Source organism: Phaseolus vulgaris, chromosome 8, assembly GCF_000499845.2.
Source record: "Phaseolus vulgaris cultivar G19833 chromosome 8, P. vulgaris v2.0, whole genome shotgun sequence".
Taxonomy (NCBI): domain Eukaryota; kingdom Viridiplantae; phylum Streptophyta; class Magnoliopsida; order Fabales; family Fabaceae; genus Phaseolus; species Phaseolus vulgaris.
In genome coordinates this window covers 56933542-56959373 of record NC_023752.2, presented here as the reverse complement: position 1 = coordinate 56959373, position 25832 = coordinate 56933542, and the positions used below count along the sequence as shown (strand labels likewise).

The following is a 25832-nucleotide window of genomic DNA, read 5'->3' as shown; positions in this document are numbered from 1 at the left end:
TGCATAATAAACCTATCATAGTTTTCTTTGTTCATGTTTACAATGGTTATTATTTATATCATCACACAAATTTTATTCTCTACCAATAGTTTGTTATATTTTCTTTTTCAAATGCTAATATGTGTACCTAAATAAGTGTGTTCAATATCAATCGAAAACAATTTCAACCAACCTCAATTAAAAAAAATGTTAATATCAATAATTATTTTTTTACAAATTTTGACGAAAAAATAATATCAACTAAGATTAATCAAAAAAGTTATTAATACTAATATCGAGAATTGTTTGATATTTAAGTATTTTTATATTGGGTGGTAAGTAAAATACTTTATCCAATCAATTTAATAAATTTGAATAATCTTATTTAAACAAAATATTTAAAAAATAAAATTAATTCAAATTCATATAAATGTTTTAGAAATGGTCAAAGTTCCCATCCAAACTCGTGAAGGTTCCCTCTTTCAATTTCTCCCGAACAAAACAACTGGTTTAAGCAAAGTCTTTTACCTATGTATTTATCTTAGATGTATAATTAAACTACTTTGACAATGAACAAGGAATGAACAACTTTCAGCTATGCTTGTTAAATTAAGCAAGGATGGATATAAATCTCACCTTCACTAAAGAGGGAAGAGATTAAATTTTAAAATTTTACCAACACCTATGTATTGATCTTCCACCACACTACCTATCCCTTAGTCGAATCAAACTTTCAATTTATCAAATTAAATAAATAAAAAAAAACTAAAGTCTGCCCAAATGAAGAAAAATTTTAAAAATAATTATTGGGCTTCCCAGAAAGAAGGTTGTTGAGATGTGGGCCTGGGCTCTTATTCTTGAGGCTTCCAATTGTCCTGTGTAGGTCAAGGAAAGTGTGAACCCATAAGCATAATAATTAGAATTTGTTGTTTCTATTCTCTTGAGAGAAAATATACATGAAAATGAGAAAATTAAGGCACATTCACTAGCTATTTGAATTAAAACACTTCTTTAACTGATTTCCAATTATAGATTTTTTTACTTTCTCACTTTATGCACTTTCTCATTTAAAAACATGTTGGCAATAATATTACTTGGCAAAAGGGTTCTAAAGATGAGGAAGTATAAAGAGAATTTAACCTTTTATTTGTTGGTAGAAGAAGCTTTTTCATTCTTCATGATCATGTGGAATGATTTAGACCTGTCTTCAGCAACCATTTCTCTGAGTATATCATCTTCAATCTTCTCAGCTTGCCACTGAGAAGGGTCCTCCACAAAGGCTTCACTGAAGATCATGCTTGACACCCACTCTTTCCAAGTGGTTCTTCTGTACTTGTCTTCCTCCAATGAACCTGTCACCAAGAGCTGATACACATAAACAACTTTCTGCTGACCAGGCCGAAAAGCCCGAGCAATGGCCTGCTTTGTTTTTGAAGGGTTCCACTCTGAGTCCAACATGATAACTCGAGAAGCTGCTGTCAAACTAATGCCTTCAGCACAAGCTGTAATGGAAGCAAGGAGTATCTTTGCTACTCCACCAGGTTCCTCAAACTTATCCATTACTCTACCCCTTTCAAAGAGCTCTAATTCCCCAGTTAGAACCAAAACTTCCTTACCTCTTAGCCATCCAAAGTACTTCTCAAAATACTCCACAAATAGCTTCACAGGTGCAATGTTGTGGCAAAATATAAGAACCTTCTCCTTTCTCACAACACGGTAGATAAGGCTCAAAACAAATCTTACTTTGGACCCTATTTTTAGATCAAATTTGCATTTTTCTAGCTCCATCAGTTGCTCAGAAGAGAAAAACTTCTGAGCACATACTGCCGTTTTGACCAGCCAGGGATGTATTGAACCAAGAGTTATCAAAAGCTCTAATTCCAGAGGGTAACCATTGCACTGGGACATTTTCTTGTGCAGTTTATGCAAAATCTCATGTTGTGTATCGGTTGAATTCATTAACAATGTATAAATTTGTAAACCAGGTAGACCATCAGCACTCCCACCTTCATAAACATCTATGAAACCATTTGTCACATTTCTCAACATCTTTAGACCCTGCTGCCTCTCCCTACCTTTACCAGAGTCGATCTTCTTAGCAATTTTGTCTAAGAAGAATTTTCTAGCCCGTGACTCTAGTAAATGACTTGCCTTTTTTGCCACTTTCCCTTTTCTCCTGTATTTGGGGTCTAATGCTTTCAGTACTTCATGAATAAACTTTGGTCTTGCCAAGCACAGAGTATTAAAGTATTCACAGAAATTATTCTGAAACAATGTACCAGAAAGCAGTATTCTCAATTTTGTTTGTACTTTCATCAAAACCTTTCTCAACCTTGATTTAGTGCTTCTGGGATTGTGCCCTTCATCCAGTACCATGATCCCAGGGCTTTCCCTCAGTACTTTAGCCATGTATTTTCTGTGTGCAAACTTTGAATCCTCACGCATCAATGTTAAAAATGAAGTGTAACCCATTATTAGAACACTCGGTTGTGAATGCCATTTTTGTATCTTCTCAAGACAATCCAAAACATGCTTGACATCATCAGTGGGCTTGGGAACTCCAGGAAGAACAACCGGTGATTTCTGCTTGAATACACGGTATGTCCTACGACCATGAATCAGATACACTGGTATAGGAATATCCCACTTAATAAATTCTTTGTACCAAGTATAGAGGGTTGTTTTTGGAGCAAGGACAAGAGGTCTCTTCCCTGGGAATAACTTCAAGTAGCTCACAAGAAAAGCAATGATGAGAAAAGTTTTTCCAGCACCAGGAGTATGAGATACCACACAGCCACCCATTCTTTTGGATTTTGCTTCCATAAGTCTGGGCTCCATGGACCCTGCAATGTTTTGCCAGAGAAACTCAAAGGCTTTCTTCTGATGAGCATGCAACTTTATTCTAAGTTCGGGAATCAATGCCCAAACGTTATCATTTTCTTGAGACACAGGTCCCTCAGGAGAATCTAGGGCGGGGAAAAGATTCAAATCATCATCCTCATCAACTCTGATTCGTGAATCTTCTTCAGCACTGTGCTTCTCCTCTTGGTGCCAGGCCGAATGTTGAATCTACCAATAACAAAAAGGTTATCAGCAACAGAATGGGGAAATACACAAATCATCCAACCAAAATAAGTGAATGAGGTTAACATCAGGAACTAATTTATAGCCGGATAAGTTTTGGAATATTATGCATACTCTTTCCAAAATCACACATCTTTGTACAAATTCCACGAATGCAAACATAAAAAAATATCTTCCCAATATAAAAATGCTGAGGTAGTAGCCTCGTAACAGCTTCAACCCTTTTGGGACTAAGGCTGCGCTGCCCCCATATTGATAGGAGCCTAATGCAATAGACATATTAATGGATACTGAATCCATCCAGATGCTTGGTAAAGAAAGCAGATTACTGCAATAGAAGAAAATTGCATACAAATTCACATCTAATTTAAACTTTACTTACAAAGGGTGGCGTAATATATTTGATCTCAGTGCTCACTAAGCCACATCTATAGCAGTAAATTCCAATTTCTTCATTCATTCTGAAATCATGTGGACAGCCTTCATTCGGCTTTTCCACAGTGTCAGTGATAAACGCAGCATTTGAATCCTGATTAAATAGTTGAAGTGTATTAGTCTCAAGAAAAATAAAACAAATAGGGGAAAGAAAAGGTCAAATGGTCACACACCTCTTCCAGATAGCATGACGCCAATGAAACTTCCAGTTCTCTCCACAACATATCCATTTCAGATACTTCTTCTGCATCCTCTTCATCAAGAGTTCCTGTTCCCGTCTTTTGCCCAATGGTACTAGTTGTGTTGTTTTCCTTCCACTGGTCAGTGATAGATGGTTCTTCTTGAGTAGGTTTTGTATTAATATTCTTTAAGTATGAATTTATCAAATCCTTGTAGGCAGCTGCATTTAAGGTTCTGTCTTTATAGTTGTATCTTTTCCCTTCTCCATGATCTCTACTTCTTGAATATGCTCCATGAGATTTTTTCCTTCGAACTCCTTTATTGGGTCTCATCCCTTCCCATTTATTTCCAAGATCCACTATATCATCCAAACCACATAAACTCTTCCTCTGTGACTTAGGGACACCATAACTATAATGATATCTCAATGACAAATCATCATTCTTTTCTACATCATCTGACGTTGAAGGATGGTTATTTGGCTCAAAAGGTAAAAATTTATCATCTTTCCTTGTTGATTTATTGGGGGTACTAGTTAGATGATAATATTTGGAATAATGTTTAGGGGATTCATGACCATAACTTCTAGTAACCTTGTCATCTAAATCATCACAATGCTCAACATCACAATGCTCAACAAGTAGCGGATCATCTTGATCAGGAATAGGAATAATAGCAAGTCGATTTTGATCTTCATTATCATAATTTTCTCCTGACTTTACCTCCTGATTCTTGGCCATTCTCCTCTTATACATCACAAGCTCCCGGCAGGTACTTGCCTTCTTTTGATGATTATCAGTAACTTCTTCTAGAAAGTTCTTCTGCAAACCAAACAGGTATGCTAATGGTATATGTAGTTCTTGGTCATCCTCATCTTTCCATGTGTCTATCTTCACCGGTGGTCTGTTTCTGAAAGAACCAACATCAATCTCAGAAGCATCATTATCACAACCAAGGTAACGCTCTGGTTGAACATTCCGACGCTTAGAACGCCGCAAGCCCTCAACACTATAAGATAGTGATACTTTATCTTCATGGGATTCCTGTACATGACCAATCTTCTTAGTTACAGGTGTAGCTACTTGAGAAACAAAGGGTACTAACATGCCACTTTCTGTTCTGAAATTCACAACATCAATGTGAAAATCTTTATTCAATGAAGTGCTAACAGTATCTCTTCCCAAAATTTGATACACTAGCTTTTCTTCTAGACATCTAAAGCAAAATGAAATCTTCTTTAAAGCTGAGGCAACAACTAACCATGAAAGATCACATAACACTTTTCCCAAAAGCAATTTAGTGTGTGATATAATGGAACAGTCCTCGGATGATGCCCACCGGTAGTGCTGATCTTCACAAGGAGTATTTTCAAGTTTCTGGAGGATGGATATTTGTTTGATTCCAACTACTTTAATCTCCTTGCTAAGAGTTCTTAGCTCTGCACCAAGCGAACCTTGATGAACATAGAAGTTGACATAAAACTGACACGAGCACTCAGAGTCATGAGGTTTTCTTTGTATAGAGCTTATTTTAGCATCAGTCCAGACCTATAGTTCAAAAAAGAAAGAAACTGTAACTCATACTTGCCATTTTGGAAGCTAAAATTCTCAAATTAAACACATGTAATAATAACAGTAATAACAAAAATAATAAACACATGCAAGGTAAGAAAATTATCAAGAAAGGGATAAATCATAGTCTGTTTAGCAAAGTGATCTAGCTGTTGCTTCTGTGAAACCATGGAATTTAATCAATTCCCCTTTATCCACAACTGCCCCCAAACACACACAGAAAAACAGTTATATTGCATTGGCCATGTAAACAAAAAAAGATGTCTAGAGGATTCTGTCAAAACTTTCATGATTTATGGAATTCTACTACCTCCAATTAAAGAGGTAAAATGTTTAAAATTCAGAGGGAAGGAATGCTTACAGGGTCAATAACAATTGCATCTGAATCAGTAGATTGTTGAGGGGCAGATAGTACACATATGTCAATTCCAGGACGCAGAAAACGGGAGCAATCAGATAAAGTAGCTTTCCTTGAACTTATCCTAATGTCTGACAAGGGTCCTTTCTCCATAGTCATATAATGATTATCTACAAAATGCATAGACAGGATTCCTGCCTCAATCTTTATGAACTCCACAGCTTGCCATTTGCCATAGGCAACTGCTTCAAAGGCTGCTTACAAAAACATATTGATAATTGGTTTTAAGTTTCTGTTAAGTAATTTAAAACTGAGAATATATGGTTGTGGAAAATAGTAGACAATACCCAGGTCACACAAAACTTGGTCAATCAAGTTTAAGTTTGGTATTCATTATGTTCACTATATTTTCTTTTGTTGTCCTGCATCCAGATAAAAAGAAAAAGAAGAAGAAAAGCTTACGGTGAGAATTGAATGGATGCTTGGTTTGATCTAATCGTCTTTTTCTTTGCACCATGATTGTGACAGCCAACAACAGTCAACAAGCTAATGTTGTTAGCTTCTGCAACAGTATTAGGAACACCAACTTTCACTTATAAATCTTCATTTCTATCTGTTTACATAATAAACAAGTTAATCATTGACAAACAAATAAAAAGGATCCTTATGCATTATGCCATTGTACATATATTTGGTTAGTATAACAAAAAAGGTTCATTTATCCCAATGATATATTCGACCTCCAATAAATAAGAGAAAAATTGAAGAAGGAGAAGATGAAGCAGTGTCTATAAATATGTTCAAACATGGTCACACAAAAAAAAGCAAGAAGATAAACTAAAACTCTGTTAAATCGTGTCGTGTTTTTTCTCTCCCGAAAACCAACTCCCCAACAAAGAAAAACACTTATGTGTCAAAATGATGCTGTGCTGGTTAGAAGAAGTAGAGACATTTACACATGTGAAGAGTTCTTAGCTTCAGGGGAGAATTATGTACTGAAATGACAAATAAAAACATCATTATCTGTGATACCCACTTCTGCATACACAGAAATGGCAAAGGTGTTCTGTTCCCCAAAGGCCAAAAATAAAGTAAAAGATGTTATCTTGTTTTACAAAAATATGATTGTTTTTGATCAGCAAGTCCCAAATATTCAGCAGATTAAGATCGTGATCAACATAACATAGACTTCAAATTGACTTGAGAAAACAAATGTAACCATGCCATCACGGGCATTTAGATTTTCTGCGAAAGCCAGAGAAAGCACAGTGGAAAAAATCTATCCTTACCAAAGGAGAAAAGCTGGTTCTGAGAGAATCTATACACAGTTTCAAGCATAACTGAGGAGAGAGAGAAACACAGAAAGAAAAAAAAAAACAGAGAAGAGAGAGAAAAGACTGAAGTGAAGTTGAGGCCGGCAATATCTAGGTATAAAACAACAAATTCTGATGTGAAATACTTCTAAGTTAACAAATGTCTTTTTAAAATTTTTAAGATATTTTAATTTTAATAATTCAACTTATCTATGACAAGATTTTTATAATAAAAATAGTTAATAAATTTATTATACATAATAAATAGTAATTAAATAATGTAAAAATAATAAATACCCATTAAATATATTTTTATTTATTACTTATAAATAATTATTTTTAATTGATAGTAAGAGCAGTTTGCTTAATACTTTGAACATTATTACTATATTTTCTTGTTTTAATTTTTACGTTATGTAAGTTATGTAAGCTAATATATTTGTCTACAAGTATGAATTAAAAGAGTAAATTGCAATTATGAATTAAGTATTTATATATTAAATACATTGAATGAAATTCATGATTATAACACACAAAATTATTAATTGTAATTAATAATTTCATGTTGCATTAAAATATTCAATTATAAGAGTGGGATATTTTTAATTAAATGAATCATTTAAATTTTTTATTTAATTATTTGAATAATTATTTTATTTATATAAAGTATAATTTTTTGGATTTTGGCTAATATTTTTTAGTGTATCTTCCGATTCAATTAATATCTTTATTATTTTAAATATATTTAAATGGTATATGATTAATAACATTATGCATAATTTTATTTGCACACTCAGAATGCTGATTATTTTTAATTTAATAATTTTTATTAAATAATGAGAAAATTATTTTAAAAAGATCACAGCTTTTAATTGGTGGGTATTTTAAAAGTGGAGAAGTAAAAAGGTATTAATTTTATTGAAAAACTAAAATGTTTGTTAGTATCATTTTATAAGTATAAAAGATATATATGTGTGCAGGATAATGTAAAAAATATAAAAAATAAGAAAAAAAATGATAGATATAAAAAAAATTACAAGAAATAAAATTAATATTTTATGAAATACATCTATTTGGAATGAAAATATAAAAATATTTTTAATGAATTAATTTATATAATTGAATAATGAAGAGATTGATAAAACAGGACGAACTCTTTTTACAAGAAACAAAACAAAAAATAGCAGTTAGTTTGACAAATAAATTATTATTTAACAGTAAATGAACATTCTTTATTAAATATATATAAACTCTTTAATTTTCTAACATCCATTACTCTTTAAATATATAAAAAAAAAACATTTTGAAACTAACATTTTTTTATAAATAAAATGGATATTTTTATGAAAAAAAATAAGAGAAATTTTAAAATTATTTTTATTAAATAAATAATATTTAAGTAAATATTAACTTTTAGAATCTTTCTTAAAGAACCTAAAATAAACATCCGTTCACACTATGTTACCCCTCATGTTATATAAAGTGTGAAATTTGTAGCAATGACCTGTCTACCACTATAGAGAAAAATAAACATTAAATTAATTTTATTTATTTATTTTTAAATGGTAAAAAGTTATTAATGACATACTATAAAATACAGTTTCTTTGGATAACAAAAAAACAAGGGCAGACACTAATAATAAATGAATCTTATTTAATAAGGAAATAGCACATGTATATTTAATTTTGGTAGAAAATGAATAGAATTAAGATATGTAATAGTGAAAAAAACATTTGAGGAAGTGAAATAAAGAGTGTAGATGGGTCTCTGAATGGAAGGTAATAATGGTGGTTTAACAGAGGAGAGTAAAGTAAGGCGTGAGGCATGAAGTTAAAAAAGAGCACAGCAGCGGAGAAATCTATGAAAAGAAGAACACAAAAGCCTTGAATTTCGCAGACTGCATGAGAGAGAACGCTGGTTATTCGCGGTTAAAGACGGGGCAGAAAAGGTATCTAGTTTTCAGAAAGGACACAAAATTAACATTTGTTAGTCTTCAGAACCAAACAAATTACACTCAAACAACCTGACATCGTAAGAAAATATTTTCATACACTCAATGCACCACACACATGTCGATGCTTCCGGATTATTTTTTATCATAATTTAAAAGGTGAAAAACTTTTTTAATTAAGTTGGAAATATGAAAAAATAAATTCATGTACACTTACCAAAATAGAGATTGTAACTCTTTGTGGCAAGAATTGGATTAGAGGATATCCAATAAATCAACATAACAAATTTATTTTTTTAATTTATATTATAATTATTAATATAGAATAATATTAATGGATTTGATGTAACATCCTTAATTTTTTACCCAAAAATAACAAAATAAAAATAAAACAAGCATTATCTACTTAACATATGAATATATACAATTATCTCATAATTATATCTCAAAAAGAAATATCTCTCTTCAGAGGGATTTTAATATATACATCAAAAGTTTTAAAAAGATACCGAGCATTCAAAATTAAAACTATCATATCCTCCAGCTATTTACTCAGGAACTCTCTTACCTGCAATTTCATCTGCTCTCGTGTACAACACGATCATCACAGGTAAAGAAACAAACACAAACAAATAACATGGTAAGCTAACTATTTTTTTATATAATTTCAATTTCAAATTAATACACAATATTCATCAAGTCTCATGAAATTTCTTAAACATTTCACATAATCATCAAGTGTCTATCCAAGAAATTCACAACTCATTTTTCTCATGTCAGACTTCAACTGACTCATAACATATAGACACTTGACTCTACTTCTGGAAGACTCGTGTATTGAACTTAGAATCCTGAGACATGCACCTGTCATACTACTCATTGTGAATCCACACTGCCATGTGCATAACATCTTAATATCTCATCATTCCATCATCTAGTATTGTTGGGTCTATTAGTGTCTAAGTTCAAGAGGGGGAGGGGGTGAATTGAGCTTTTAAAAAATTTTCACAAACAAAAAGTGTAATCCTGAGAAAAAGAACAGATTGATTTAAAAAAAAAAATATTTATTTTCTGATTACTTTTTCAAATTCAGAACCTTAATCTGATTAGCTTGAGATTAAAAGATAGTTTTTCCATAACAGTGTAGACTCTTTTATTGCAACAAGATTTACACCGAGAAATTAAACTTTGAATCTTTAACAAGTGATCTTGAAAAGAATATGAATCTTGAAAAGAGTTAGTTTGAAGATTTATTACTCTCTTTAAACAGTCAACACACAGATTCAGATATTTGCAAACAACCAAGAATTTATTCAGGATCTTTGAAGAACAGTATGAACAAACCCAGAAAGAACATATTTATTTTTTATTCAACAGATTTATTTTTAGGCAGATTATCAAATTATGCAGAAAACGAGTGCAGGGATTGAGAAGAAAGATGGACACACAGTTTATACTGTTTTACTCATCAAGAGTTACATCCAGTCTCACCTCATACCAAGGTGAAATCCACTAATCAATACAAAACCAATTACAAGACCTTGTGGTTCTTGAACCCTTCAAGAACAAGTCATACACAATGCTGAAAAACTCTATTTCAGCAGCAAGAACACTTCGAGAAACCCTATCAAGAAGTGTTTATACAACCACCTTTACACAAGAATGAATAAGGAAAGAAAGCACCTAAAAAGAAGATGCAAGAAACCTAAAACAGCAACACTTTTCTGCAGTTCAACAATGACAAAACCTTAACCCTTGACCAAGACACACAATGAATAAGTACACTTGAATTTCTTTAAGAGAACCTTTCAAGAAAACATTCAAAGTTTTTGTCTCTCAATGAAAACTCTTTTATTTGTGTTCAAAAACATGATCACTCAGTTATTTTTCATGTGAGATGTGTCTCTCTTTATACAAAAAAAAGTTTATAACAATTTTTCAAGAAACAGTTGAAAGTTGTTATAAAAATAACAGGTTGAAGTTAAAATAAACAGATTGTTTTTCTGAAAAACAAAGGATGACTTTAAAACCATTTCCAGCTCATCTTAACTGTAATAACGGGCTGCAACAAACTGTTTGGTGCCCTAACATAATTTTGAAAAACATTAACCAGTTTAGAAATAAATCTATTGTTTTACAACTCAATAGATTTATATTTTTGTGCAGTAATCTGATTTTTGAGAAAACTTAAGGTAGATGATAAAAGAGTTTTGAAAAAAAAATTGTGTTTTATCTTACCACCTTGGTTAAGGATATGAAGTAGGTCACGAACCAAAGAACACCTTAAACTCACTCTAACCTACTATGACCACTAATAACATCACCACTAACTTTAAAGCAAAAAATACAATTTTCTACATCAAACACACACACTAAGACTTGCTAAGAAGAAACTTCATCCATATTCAACAAGTATGACAGGGTAAATTCATATGACTTGAAAGACCAAATTATATTTCAAACCGCAGACAAAGTCACATGAATCTCCATTGACTCTCACCAACTGAATAACTTATCTATGTGATTCCATTATATCAGTAGAGTCAGGATCGTCTCATTGGTTCGGGACCTGACAGATCAATACACCCTAAAACAATCTTAACACGATATTCTTTTCTGAAAATACTATGTTTTGATCACACTTTCACATCATTCCATATCTCATGTAATACATCTCAATGCACCATTCAATCACATCATATTTTAGACTTTTCAAAACAATCTAAACATATCTCAAAATTCACTAAAACAAAAAACTAAGTTTCTTTAATTATATTTTTAAATAAGATTTAGAATTTTCACTTTAAAACAATAAACAATAATACATCAGGCTTTCAAAATATTTTTTTTTATCCAGAGATTCTAGCTTGAGCGAGAATGGGTATTGTTCAAGCGAAAATTCTCTCGCTAGAACGAGAATCAAGCCGAGAGCACCTCCTTTTTCCATTCTATTCTCGCTTAGCGAGAATTATCTCGCCTAAGCGAGACATGCAAAAAAACTTCATAATTTTTCTTAATTTCACCATTTAGAGTCAAACAAAACAATTTCAACAATTCATTCATATTAAAAGTAAATAACATTGATCAACTATACCAATCAACCAAAATTTCATATTCAAAACAAATCCTCTACCATAAATCAACCATGTCAAAATCAATATTTTTCACATTTTATTTCAAATAATAACACATTACTCATAAACAATAAATCATGCAAACCAAATTTGGAATTGGTGACCATTTCACCCCCACATTCAGATCTTCTAGCCTAGGGTTCTATTGAAAATTTAAACTAGCTTCCCTTACCTTTACTTGAGCAGATGCTCACTAAAAGCCCCAAGTCTACCAAAAACTTCAAGAGTAGCTTAACCTGCACCACAGAGTCCTAATAAAAAATCTAACTATATCACTAGGACTTTGAGCTAACAAAGACTAATCCTAAAACAAAAAGGGTGACATGCGTAAACTTAGATCGAGATAGATCTACAAGTTCAGAATTTAACTCAAAGAGAAAAGTAAAAATTGAATTTTCTCTATCAGAGATTCTAATTGGTAATCTTGTAGATCTCGCTGCCAGGAGTTTAATGCTGATTCTGATTGTCAAACTGATGAGTGAGGAAGTTAGAAACTTGGAGAAAAAAGAGAGGAAAGGAAAAATAAATTTCTAGAGATATAATGGTTCTTTTGAAATGAAACCTGAATAATTGAATTTTCTATTTATATGTTCTTTTCATTTTAATAATAAAATATTCATGTGTCATTTAAAATATACCACTTATACTTTAGAAATTTTTTTAGATCCTTACATTTTACATTAATATTTATTTTATTAACATATTTTTTACATCGTATGAAATTATTTAAATTACTTTTATTTCTTTAATTAATAATATTTTTATTAATATCTGGTTCAAATGTGTTTCTGGTACTCGTATTGGGTATTATCAACTTTCTCTAAACCAGTCACAAATGAGAGTTTTTTTTTTTTTTACTTTTAATCATCTTTCTTTTATAGATTTTTATAGATGGTTCAGGTCTTAAATAAAAATTGGAGTCACTTTCAAATTTTGCGTAGCAATTATATTTTATTTTAAGGTTATTTGTGAATTTTTTATAGTCTCGATATTAAACAATTGTTATTTTGTGAATATAGTCGATATTGAATAAGGTTAGGTTTTTTAGAAGTTGAATTCTTAGGGACCGAATTACTAGGTCTCTCATGAGTTTTCAGGTCTATCAAAGACTGATTTTCTAATCTTTTAAGGGTTGATTTTTCAGATATCGAACTATTGGGTCTTTCAAGGCCAAACTATCAGGTCTCTTAGGACCAAACTACTGGATTGATACTAAACTACCGGATATTTCAAGTACTGATTTAATTAATTCACCAATCCTCCATCTAAAAGGAGGCATAATGTTTGTGATTTACTTAATTCACCAATTCTCCATCTAAAAGGAGGCATAACCCATCTAAAAGGAGGTATAATGTTTGTGATTTACTTAATTCACCAATCCTCCATCTAAAAGGAGGCATAATGTTTGTGGAATGACAATCATAATTTTACATGTAAATCGTCTAAAAGACGGTTCAAACATATCACCATTCGACCCAGTCACTCAAGATTTAAAACAGTACACAATTCCCAATCTCAAACCGAATAGGCGAGACAAAAATGTTTATCCAAAAAATATCAAAAATAAATTAAGTGCTTAATCGATTTATAATAATAATAAAAATATTAAATAATTATTTTCATAAGTTACTTATTTACAACTAATAAAATAAATAAATACTACACTAAATCCTTGTATATTCAATATAATATATACATTTTATACCAATTATAAAAATATGCATGGTTCAAATATATTAAAGTGATTATTTGGTACCTGCAATTTTTCCAAGACTACATGAATTCAATACTTGTTATTAATAACATAATTGATTTGACTGGATTTAAAAAATTATTACTATTAATATTATTATAATTAATTAAAATAATTGATAATATTATTAAAAAATATTTTGAGAATACTAGTTACTATCGCTAAATTCATGTCAAAGGCAGTTGTTCATACTATTTTCGATTACATTAATTAATTATAAAATTTTATTAAAAATAAAACAATTAATTTGATAATGTATATTTAATATAATAGTTATTGATTTTATTAATTGTTAAAACTTCTAACATTTTAAAATTGTAGTATTTTATCTAATTTTGTTAATATAATTTTATTTTTAAAAATCATAATTAAGAGGAGTATTAAATTTATAATTTAAAAAATGTTATAATAAAAGATAAATCATATTTGCTTTCATTCAATTACAAATGATTGTATATTTATTAACTTTTAAAAGGTTTCCAAACTATACATTCTGTTTGATGGTAATTTAATTTAAAATTATTTTACAAATACTTATATTTTTATTAAATTAATTTTAGAAGTAATATATTAACATTAAGTAAGTAAATTATGAAGTGTAAAAACACTAAAATAAAAAAATAATTACATTAAATTGAGGCAAATGTTTGTTGAAGGTGAATATAGTAGATGGTGGGTTATGATGACAACAACCTATCATCTTTATTTAAACCAAAGACTGTGATGGCTAAGTGGTGGGGTCCACTAGTCATGACTCATGATTTTATTGGTGTTGTACAGAGGGGACATAAAATATAAGGATTTTACGTTGTTAAAAACAAAAAATACGAGGATTTTAAATATGAGTTGAATTTGTACGAATTAAATATGTTGCTTTAATAATTTAATGTAAAAAAAACAAGAATGATTATGCTTAAATGTAAAGAAAATTAAGGTGAATTACAAGGATTTCTTTCTATATAGCTGGCTTACTTTTTTTTTTTGAGTTACATATTGTTAGATTGAATAAATATAATCGATTTTATTTTTCTTATATTTAATTATACAAAAAATTGTATCAAATATATTTAATAGGGTTCAATAATATATATTTTTTCAAATCAATCATATATATTTATAAATTTGTCACTTGTATGTTTCTTCTTTTTCCTAGTCTTTTTCTCGTAATATAAATAGTTTGATCTCTTACTATATTTATTTATTTTTCATTTTTTACTCACTCATTTCTATCACTTCATCAAAGCAAAGTGTTAAAAAATATTAATTAATATTTATTAAAGTTCACAGTGAAAATAGGATTAAGAATTTTACATAGATTTATAGGGGTATAAATTTTTTAATGAGTGGAGTAATTTACTCTCTCTTTCTCAGTATTTCTATAAATGTACTTTTTTCTATACATATATCAATGCACTATTTAGTACTCTGAAGACAAAATTGTGGAGAAAAAACTGAAATAAAAGCATTGCATCGAAAATTAAAGACTCAATCAATATGAATTTTTTTTTGAATTTTTTGGTTACATAATTTATCTAGGAATGCTAATTAATCAATTGAAATGAATGCACACATATTTCAGTTCATTTTTTTTTTACTTTGAGATAATTATTAAGAGGATTTATTTTTAAAAATATATTTAAGTTATGTTTATAAAAGTTATTGGCATTTAGCACTGAAAAAGAAATTCAGTAACCAAAAAATTCAAAAGGAATTTCACAAGACAATATATTTCCTTGTATTTTTTAATAAGTGTAAAATAAAAATATAAACAAAGTAAAATAAAACAGAACACCTTTTAAAAATTGGAAATTAATAGAAATAAGTAAATTTATAAGTAAAATTAGTAAAGTTGTATATTTATGACAAGTATACGTAATAAAATATGATTAATGAGAAAATGATTGAATTAAAGAATGTAAAATAGGAAACAGATCTTCTTGGTATTTTTTTTCATTTACTATATATTTACATTTTAGAAGTTGTGCAAAACAAATATAAATATGGACCAAAATTGAAGATAAATGTTCACAGCACTCATTTACTGTATATTTATTTCTCAGGTTTGAATAACACATTTTTAAATTCATTATTTTCTACAAAATTTTAGAAAATTCGTTCATATAACGTAATAGCGTATTCATGCGCATTTTTTTAAGAGAAACAAGACAAAAGAAATTAAATGAAGAGAAAATAAAAGGAATATTTATTTTTCTAATTTAATTATGGATAAAAAGGAGGAGAAATAGATGTAATTAAATTAGTTTTCTTTTACTCTTCTCAATTTTATGTAAAATGTGCATATATGAATATATATCTGGTTTAAAAATAAATTATAAAATAAAAAATAATATTAGTTCATTATGAAATTTGAAAAAGGTAATTTTAGTGTTTTATGATAATAATTTGTTATTACTTCTTGAGGAGCTTCAATATCATTCTTTGTCATAAATGACCAAACGATCTAAGGAGGATCAGAGCTTATTCAATTTATACTCAATGAGATTTTTTGATTATGTGCGTAGAGAAAGAAAATTGGTCCTCCTTCAACTCATGATATACTTTCTTCTCCATTAGAAAGTCTTGTAAAAGTTAGAAAAGGATGAAGGAGGAGAAAATTAATTTTGTGATATCTATTATCAACTTATTGAAGAACCAATCTCCATAAATTAAGGTATGCATATTCCAACTTAAGAGATTGTGAAAATCATATAGTTCTAAGATCAAATAGATTAAAGAAAAAAAATAAAAAAATATGCATATATGGTCTAGGTGACATATATGTAAAATCATAAAAGTCTTGTAAAAGTGAGAAAAATGGTCCAAAAGGGTCTATTATCAACCTATTGAATAACAAAAAAAAAATTACCATGTAAGTTTTTCTTTAATCTATTTGATCTTACAACTATATGATTTTTACAATCTCAAGTTGAAATATGCGTACCTTGATCCATAGAGATTTGTTCTTTAATAAGTTGATAATAGATAATTACAAAATTAGCTTTTTCTACCCTTTACTCACTTTTACAAAACTTTCTGATGAAGAAGAAAATATATCATAAGTTGAAAGATGACCAATTTTCTCTCTCTATACACATAATGAACACATCCTACAAGTTGAATAAGCTATGATCCTCTTTATGATACTCTTTAGATCGCTGTGTAATATTCCAGTAATTACCGCAAAGACGTCATAACTCCTTCAAAACAATTAAAGTTGTAAATGAGTATTCAAATAAAGAGAACAACTTGCTATTATAAAAATACCAACAACTTTGACCATAGTAACAACATGAATTAAGTAGCAACATAAATTAAAGTGGTGCCTAAAATATAGAACTACCTTCCTAAAATATAGAACTACCTTTTCCAAATTTCATAACCAACTAATATTTTATATATATATATATATATATATATCATGTAAGCCATATTTTACATTTTATTATTTATTTATTTCATTATGTATGAGTCTTTTGATCAATCAAATATTATACCAAATATTGTTTTATCTTTTATATATTAATCTTACAACTATATGTAAATGGTTATATATATATATATATATATATATATATTATCTTTTATATATTAATCTTACAACTTATTTATAAAAAAAACTTATCTATTATAAAATATTTTTATATATAGCTAATATAAATTTTCAACATATTCTTTCCGTATTGATATAAATTCAATAACAAGACTTTATATAATTATATACCTAAGGTAAACTTTAAACTAACTAAACTTTATAAAATTAAATTAACTAAACTTTATAAAATTAACTTAACTAAACTTTTTAACTAAATTTTATAAAATTAACTTAACTAAACTTTATAAAATTAAAGTAGCAGTAAAATGTATACATATTTATATACTATAAATTATTCTTATTTTTAAATTTTCAACAATATAATATTAAAAGAAACCTAAAAATAATTTAGATATGAATGGCATTGTTTTTAGATATAAATGGCATTCCATTTCTCTAAACTATAGTAGAAGCAAAAAAATAGACTAAAATAGAGAATAATAAAATATATAATTAATTATCTTCCTATTATTTCTTCTTATTGTAAAAATAAAAATAGACTAGAGTAGATAATAATAAAATATATAATTGATTATCTTCCTATTGTTTCTTCTTATTGTAAAAATGTTTGAGATAAAAAAAAGAGTATATTAAGAAGATCTTTATTAATATACTATGAATCAATTACAGAGTGAACTTCTAATTATTTAATTGAAAATAAACTATTGGATTAATAGATCATACCTCTTATATATTACTCCATTTTTATGAAACTTCACATTCACAATTGTATTCTAACATCTTCTTCTCAACTAGTAATAATGAACTTAGTCAAGACCAGTTATATATCCTCTACAACTTGGGCCTTTATTAGCCCATATCAACTACAATTATCTCATAACTTCCATGTGGTAAGTGCATAAATTTGATACGAAGATACAAAGTGCATAAATTATATAACCTTGAAAACAGTTTACTTTAGTACAAATTCACTGTAATCTTTCCTCAAACATGCCGAATTTTTATTTAAGTGATAGAATTATACACCAATCTCTCTTCAACCATGTCAATTTACCCCTCTTAAGGATAGAAATATTTATAAGTAAGCTCTTCAGACACTTCTAAATTTCTTTTTTTCATATTTTATCTGAAATTTTCTTAAACTACAATTACATTTTTCTTATCAAGAAATATAAGCGTAGTGTTTAAAGAACACAGTGAAGACAGCAACAAAATTCAGAATAATTTTCAATATATACATTGAGCTACTTGTTCAGTTTTTATACACAAAAGTAAGCAATATAATCGACATATACTAGTTCTCCCTCGTACAAGACAAGAAATCTTCTGTCATGTCAGTGATCAAGTTGACGACAAACGACTTTAAACAGCCTACTCCTCAGCTCCACCTATGAAGTTAAAGGCAGTCCAATGTGAATCCAAAAAAACATGTAAATGGAAAGAATTAACAAATGTTGTCAGCTAAATTCTCCATTTTAAAAAATCCTACAGAGAATCAGCATATTTAAAAGAACATAAAGAGATCAAATTTCTTGTATATTAGTTGTATAATTGTATGCGTCTAATGCACCTAGATATTGCTAAAAGGGGACAACAACCCAGGAGACAGATTACTTGAGATGCTTGAACCAGTTGAAAATGAGGTGGACTCAGACAAAAACAACATCCTCATTATAGACTTCTGCACACAGCTTTCTCTTGTCATATCATTCCTTGCTTGCTTCCATTCCCTTTGAATCATGGTTCAGGACATCGTCCAAATTAAGAAACTGCGGTTCTTCCCCTCCATTATACTCATCTGGCACAACTGTTTTCATGAAATCTAATCCATAATCAAAACCAGATGGTGTCTGTTCCATATGGGGCAAACTTCCCAACAACTTGGCATCTGGATTTTGCAACTGATAAAAAAAGCTTGATGACGTATCACCAACCTGAGGATTATTATCTCCAGGAAATCCTATTTGTCCAAAATCCAAACCTTGCATCAACCCAGAGTCATCAACTGGGTTATTATCTATAAGCCCCAAAAGTTCATCCACTTGAAATAACTCATCATTGGAAAAGCTCTTCGAGTAATCATCATTAAAATCGAAAGCATCAATCCATGAAAAGTCCATCTGATCTTTATTTACATCCTCTGCCTGCTCAGTATGATGTATTCCTTGTCCAGCCCCTGGCTCTGGGCGATCCACAGCCTCATCCTTCGGCTCTAGCTTCATTCTGCTAGTTGGTGAGGCATAGTCATAAGCCCTGTGACAATCATTATGGTTGACCTTATCAAGCACATGTAGAGTATTCTCCTTAGCATCCTCAGCTGCACAAACCTCTGATCGATTGGATGTAGTACTAGTGTCCGATGCTGCCGAAGAACATGAAGATGAAGCAGCCATGAAAGAGTCCTTAAACGATTCCTTGACAGAAGCATAATCTGAGATGTCGGGAAAGTTGAGGCGTGCAGATGGACCATACATGGCTCTAGCAGCTTCATCATAGGCAAGAGCAGCTTCTTGGGCAGTAGAAAAGGTTCCTAACCAAAGCCTACTCCCTCTATTTGGCTCCCTAATCTCACCCACCCATTTCCCCCAAGTTCTCTGCCTAACTCCTCTGTAGTTACACTGATAGTTCTGGGGTCCTCCTTTCCCTTTCATGCATCCTTTCTTTGAACCTTTAGCTGGTGCCTTACGAGTTGATCTTCCATCATCTTTGCCAGAATAAAGATGCTCATTGTATTCCTTCCACTTTGCAATAGTCTCAGCAACAGATCTAGAACCATCCCCTCTGCTCCTACTTTTCCTCTTTCTAGAAGAATCCAAAGGCCGCAGAGAAACTTGATCATAAGCACCCATGTCCACAGTCCAAAACTTCACTACTAAGACCTCAGCAAAACTCTAACTGGATTCACAATCTGTAGTTTAAATAAAAATCAGTAACCAGCAATTCCAAAGAACAAAACAAAACACAAAGGTGGAAAATCACAAACAGGATTTCGCAACACGCTCTTATTAACTACAATAACTATAATAAATTCAACCAAGAAACGAATTTTCGTAACCCCCAAGTAATAGATAAAGCTAAACCCAAAATATAAATATATAAAAAAACTTGCCCAGAAAGTTTTTTCCTTTTAAAAAAGAAACCCACGAAATTATGACACAGACAGATAAATAACCAAAAAGGAAACCTAAAAACAATAATGAAAAAACAAAATCGCCCACGAGAATTTGCAGTGAAGAAATTAGACATGAGAAAGAATCCAATGCTACTAACCTAGTTGAGACAACGCAGGAATTTAATTTTAGGCTTAGCCCTTTTTTTCTGGGCAGTGTGTTTGAGTTTGATTTGGAGTGAAGAGAGGTTTTTTTTTTGTGTAATAAGGTTTGTGTTTGTTTGATATGGTTAAAGCGGATTCAGAAAATCTCTGGGCTGCACCCTGTAATCTTTATTTATAGCCTTCTCTAGATTTTTCTGATATTTTTAAATTGCATCCCCAAAGTGGTGACGTGGCGCTTTCTTAGTCGCGTTATCATGCTTCGGACTCCCGAACCAGCTGGCACGTGGCGCTCGAACCTTCCCGAGCCACCAAAACGCGCGCTCGCTTTCTTTCTTCCCAAGTACCTGCTCCTTTAAATCTCCTTCGTCTTTTCCATTATGTCCCTATACTTTGGGTATATTCTCCTTTATGCCATTGTTATAGTATATCTCACTTAAATATCTTCTGTTCTTTTACTGAATAAAATATCTAGTCATGTTAATCTTTATTGTCACTATTATATTCTTAAATTGCTGTTTCATCCCTGCTGCTGACGCCTGGAAAGCGGGCCTTATTGTAACGAAACTGGGCCCACGGCCCGATTGTACGAGATCTGCTTGTTTACACTAGTAGCTTTCTAGCTCCTACGTACATGAATCTTATTCTTATTTCTTGTACAATTTTCATACATTAAAATATAACAAATAAACGAAAAAAAAAGTCAATTTTTGAAGAAGTGGGATAAATAACTTCTGTAACAGAGTTTTTTAAAGTGCTGAAACACCGTTTCATTGATCATAGAAAGAATAATAAAACAGAAAGGAATCTGTAGAATGGTCCAAAGCGGTAGATACCGAATCAGAATTTTTTGAATTTTGAAGCGATATATATTAAGCTTAACCGTTGATTAAAAACCCCAAAAAACATTTTTATCTATTAAATTTTTTAAAAAAATCCTGAAAATAATATTATAATTTTCCTTTAAAAAGTTATGATTGAGAAATGAATATGTGACATGCAAGTAAAGTGGTCACATGGATCTGGAGAATCGATTTTCAGAAAATGTTTATTAATTAAGAAATTAGCATAAATAGATAATAATATTAAATTATGGAAATAGAACATTAATTTGAGAGTTATAGTCCCAATGTCCAATCGAAGTAATGAGGATGAGCAACATGGTGGTGTTTAGAGAAGTGAGACATGCACGTGGGACACGTGCCCAATTTTGTATATACCACTTGTAAGCGAGGGAATGGTACACGTCGTTGAAGACCTGTGATTCGATGATATCCTCCACTATCAAACGGCCAAACCAAACTTAACCCTTTGATTCATGAATGGTGGTTCTAAGTTGTGCAAGAGTGAAATAGAAACTTCCTTTTCACTTTCCTCATTATAAAATTCAACAAATACTCTTAGAAATAGGTTTAAAATATTTTTATATCATATTACAAAATAAACTTTAAATCTAACTCAATTTTATAAAACTGATTTATAAAATTAAAATTTATATTTATTTAAAAATAATCGATGTATAATTTACAATATATATTAAAAATAAATTATTTTATAAAGATTGTGAATATATCAAATTAAAACTTTATCATAATCATATCGGATAAATCCTACTTTTCCTTGTTGATAACAATCTATTCTTACAATAATATTTAATCTCATTTTAAGAAAAAAATTAAAAGTACAATCAAATTGTTATATACAAAGGATTAAAATGCATGTTTTTTATTTTTATGTAAAATTAATTTTTGTTACTAAGACATTCTAAATGCTCGTAACAAAAAGATATTAAAATTTATATTTTTTTTTATGATAAACAATTTTTCAATAAAAGAAATGTGAATTATTGAGGTGAGAAATGAAGATGTATTTAGTAAGACAGAGTGAGAGTGGTGTTTGATACGTGGTGTGAGGAAGGTTTGACAAGTTGCATATATTAAATGATGAATTTGCCCAAATTGGCATGTTCGAATCTTTAACCTTTTTCTTCTTATGCTGAAACAATATCACGCACTACGTACTCTAGACCATTTTCATCACTTAGTCGTTATCCAAAACATGATTATAACGTACTTTTCCAAAACAAAAATTAAATAAATATACTGTCTTTCTCAATACTCTATACTTAATTAACAATATTCAATATTTCTTTTTACGTTTTCCTGTCTCTTATGCTTTCTAATATACATTCCAAAGAAAAGGATATTCCTCTTAAATTTTAAACAGAAACTAGGACTACTATTATCTTTAAGTTCAATAAGACATGTAATAATTAATCTATTTAGATATGACTTTAGTTCTTATAAATTAATATATTTTTGTTTCTGTGTTTATAATTTTTTTACTGTTCTAAATTTAGAATATGTAAGTACGTTACTAGTACCTAACATCTCTGATAATTTTGATTTTGATATTCCCATCTGAAAAAATACTCTCTTTTTTTGTTTTTTAAATTGAATTAAAGTGACTTTTTAAAAATTTGTTTTTAGTTCTTGAATGCATGTTCAGAGACGAAGATCATGTTTTACTAAAAGCATAATTATACCAGTTTATAATTATTATTTTTAGTTCTTATAAAATCACCAAAAGTTTTTTTTTATCTTTTAAAATTCAAAATTACTGTATTTGATTTTAAAATTCATTTGAGGTAAATAAAATTATTTTATTTTAACCTATTAAGATAAAATTTTACTCGACTAAAAAGTTGCGGACCTCATTTTAACTAGTTTAGCTAACTAAAATATTTTTTTTTATATTATAATTTTTTTCGAACGGTGTTGTAACCAAGAGAATTATTAAAACTCTTCTTGAATTAGTCGGTCAACTTTTTCTCCCTTCCTCGGTTTTTTAACTATGATGGAGTTATTTTTTTTTATTATTAAAATGGGGCCGTTTAAAAAAATTACAAATTTAGGCAAGTTGTGCCAATAAGGCACAACTTCATATGCAGAAATCATTCCAATTAGGCACGACTTTTGCCATGTCATACTGAAGTCGTGTCAACTTGGCACGACTTCTACCCCGTCATATTGAAGTCGTGCCAAGTTGGCACGACTTCTGCCTTGTCATACAGAAGTCGTGTCAAGTTGGCACGACTTCTGTCATGTCATATATATATATATATATATATATATATATATTTTTAAATTTTATTGTTTATATATTGGATAGTAAGTTATGTAATGTTAAAAATTAATTTGATACATAATTTTCTAAGAGTGTTAGTTTTAAGGAACAAAAAATTGGATAATCGTGTATGGATCATGTTTGGCGGTAATGTAATACAATAACTTGATTATTTGATTAATTAAAAAATGAAGAAAATTGTTATTGAATTTGGAAATAAATAGATAAATGAAAAATTATTATATTTGGAAAATAAATAGAGAATTATTGTTGTGAATTTGCAAAATAAATAGCTTGAGAAGTAATGATTTTACAGAACACGTAATGATGAGAAAAAAATTAATTTTTAACATTACATAACTTACTACCCAATATATAAACAATAAAATTAAAATAAAATAAAAAATTATGACGTGGCAGAAGTCGTGCCAAGTTGGCACGACTTCAGTATGACAGGGCAGAAGTCGTACCAAGTTGGCACGACTTTAGTATGACATGACAGAAGTCGTGCCTAATTGGGACGACTTTTGCATATGAAGTCGTCCCAATTAGGCATAACTTGCCTAAATTTGTAATTTTTTTTAAACGGACCCCATTTTGGTAAAAAAAAAAAAAAACCCCATTATGGTAAAAAAACCCCTTCCTCTTGAAACAGAAACCTTCCTGTCCTTTCACTGTTGTATCTCTCGGTCTTCACAAAGTCCAGGTTCGAATGGTACCTACAAGACACTCCAACACTTAAGTCAGAATTTAATATTTGGCACTTGGTATCCTGAGCACGGTATATGACATAACTGGTTTTGGATTTTGTGCCTATTTATATGATTGTCATAGACCATTTCTTATTGGGCCAGATTAGGGAGTTGAGTCATGTTTAGAAATGCATTACTTAGTTCTTGAATGTTGATTAGTCCCACTAATTCTGCTTGAGCGTAATGGTCTTTGTAGTGTCGGTCGACATAATGACCGGGTGCCAAGTAATAATAACGGTCATTACAATAACGCAAAATTTATTTTATATAAATATAATTTGAAAATGTGTTAAAAATATTCATGAATTTTGGAAAAAATAATTTATAAGAGCTTAGTTTACTATGAAATGTTGAGACACTTAATGATCTGGTGGAAGATCTACCTAAATGGTTTGTTTAAGTTCTTAAGGGGTTTGTTGAGACATAGATGGTTTATAACCTACTAGACAATTTGATGACCAGAAAATCATATGTGGAGTTAAAAATTTTATGTTTGATGAATACGAGACATAAATGGTCTATAACCTACTAGACAGAGTGATGACCAAAAAATCATATGTGGAGTTAAAGTTTTTATGTTTGATGAATACAAAAATTGACCGAATGTTTTACTTGTATCTTGATAACTCTAATAATATTTTGAACAATTGTAACTTTTAGTAGACCTTCTAGGCATCTGCAACATGTGTTCACAATAAACAATCTGATAAGATTGGTTGATTGCATAACAAAATTCAGATTGAATATCTTATTTGTAAATTCAATGATATGTTTTTATCTATAATTTAAATGATCTAACAATGATTAGTGAAAGATGCAGTATACAGTAAACCTTTTGAGGATCTACAATTTTGTTCATACACTTTAATGAACATGTAACAAGTTTGTTTAAAACAATTAATTGTGAAAAAAATATCTTTTAAATACATATATTAAAAAATCTTCTAAAGAACATATTAATTTTTTTAATAAAATCAATATAAAAGGATTTTTTTTCTAAACAAATTATGAAAGTCTAAATTTTGGCATGCAAAACTCTCGATTAAATTTTCTTACTACTTTTAACAATTTTTTGCATTCTCTGATATAAATATGAATACAATGAGATTACACTTTAGAGCATGAAAAAAATATTAAATACTTACTATTTGATAATATGAATTGAAACGATAAATATAATCAGTGACCAATTTTTTTAGAAATAATAAGGAATTATTTTCTCTTTCTTTTTAAGGTCTGCTCTGCGCATGAGCCTTTACAAGAATTATGACGAAAATTGTAAGGCACGTGGAACAATTTTTTTAAATATTATTGTTTTAAAATAACAATAATACGTTCCAAATCATGGCGCTTTAGAATATTATTAGAGAA

The 25832-nt window shown here is 29.7% G+C and overlaps 2 protein-coding genes across 4 annotated transcripts; both read right to left on the bottom strand.

Annotated features, from left to right (window-relative positions):
* Window positions 1-560: 560 nt before the first annotated feature.
* Window positions 561-7039, bottom strand: LOC137825528 (SNF2 domain-containing protein CLASSY 2-like). Its single transcript, XM_068631217.1, has 7 exons — window positions 6897-7039; window positions 6070-6220; window positions 5611-5861; window positions 3672-5225; window positions 3446-3592; window positions 1120-3048; window positions 561-854 (listed from the first exon to the last, which is right to left on the bottom strand). Exons 2-6 carry the CDS (start codon window positions 6122-6124, stop codon window positions 1123-1125), a joined length of 3933 nt encoding a protein of 1310 aa, XP_068487318.1. The 5' UTR covers window positions 6125-6220; window positions 6897-7039; the 3' UTR covers window positions 561-854; window positions 1120-1122.
* Window positions 7040-18509: 11470 nt separating this feature from the next.
* Window positions 18510-20990, bottom strand: LOC137826371 (dehydration-responsive element-binding protein 2C-like). Of its 3 annotated transcripts, none has more exons than XR_011083481.1 (3): window positions 20583-20990; window positions 18927-20220; window positions 18510-18700 (listed from the first exon to the last, which is right to left on the bottom strand). XR_011083481.1 is itself a non-coding variant. In XM_068632314.1 (2 exons), the coding sequence occupies exon 2, from the start codon at window positions 20159-20161 to the stop codon at window positions 19019-19021; it is 1143 nt and encodes a 380-aa protein (XP_068488415.1). In that variant the 5' UTR covers window positions 20162-20220; window positions 20583-20809; the 3' UTR covers window positions 18510-19018. The 3 variants fall into 3 exon arrangements, 1 of the variants encoding a protein (XP_068488415.1); XR_011083480.1 differs by having other exon boundaries at window positions 18883-20220; window positions 20583-20915; XM_068632314.1 differs by having other exon boundaries at window positions 18510-20220; window positions 20583-20809.
* Window positions 20991-25832: the final 4842 nt, after the last annotated feature.

Bases quoted from the DNA above. Each gene is read 5' to 3' on its own strand.
- LOC137826371 (XM_068632314.1), bottom strand. From the start codon at position 20,161: ATGGGTGCTTATGATCAAGTTTCTCTGCGGCCTTTGGATTCTTCTAGA.
- LOC137825528 (XM_068631217.1), bottom strand. From the start codon at position 6,124: ATGGTGCAAAGAAAAAGACGATTAGATCAAACCAAGCATCCATTCAAT. The intron at 3,593-3,671 runs GTGTGTGACCAT...CTATTTAATCAG, and splicing joins CGTCATGCTATCTGGAAGAG to GATTCAAATGCTGCGTTTAT. The intron at 3,049-3,445 runs GTAAGTAAAGTT...TGTTATTGGTAG, and splicing joins AATATATTACGCCACCCTTT to ATTCAACATTCGGCCTGGCA.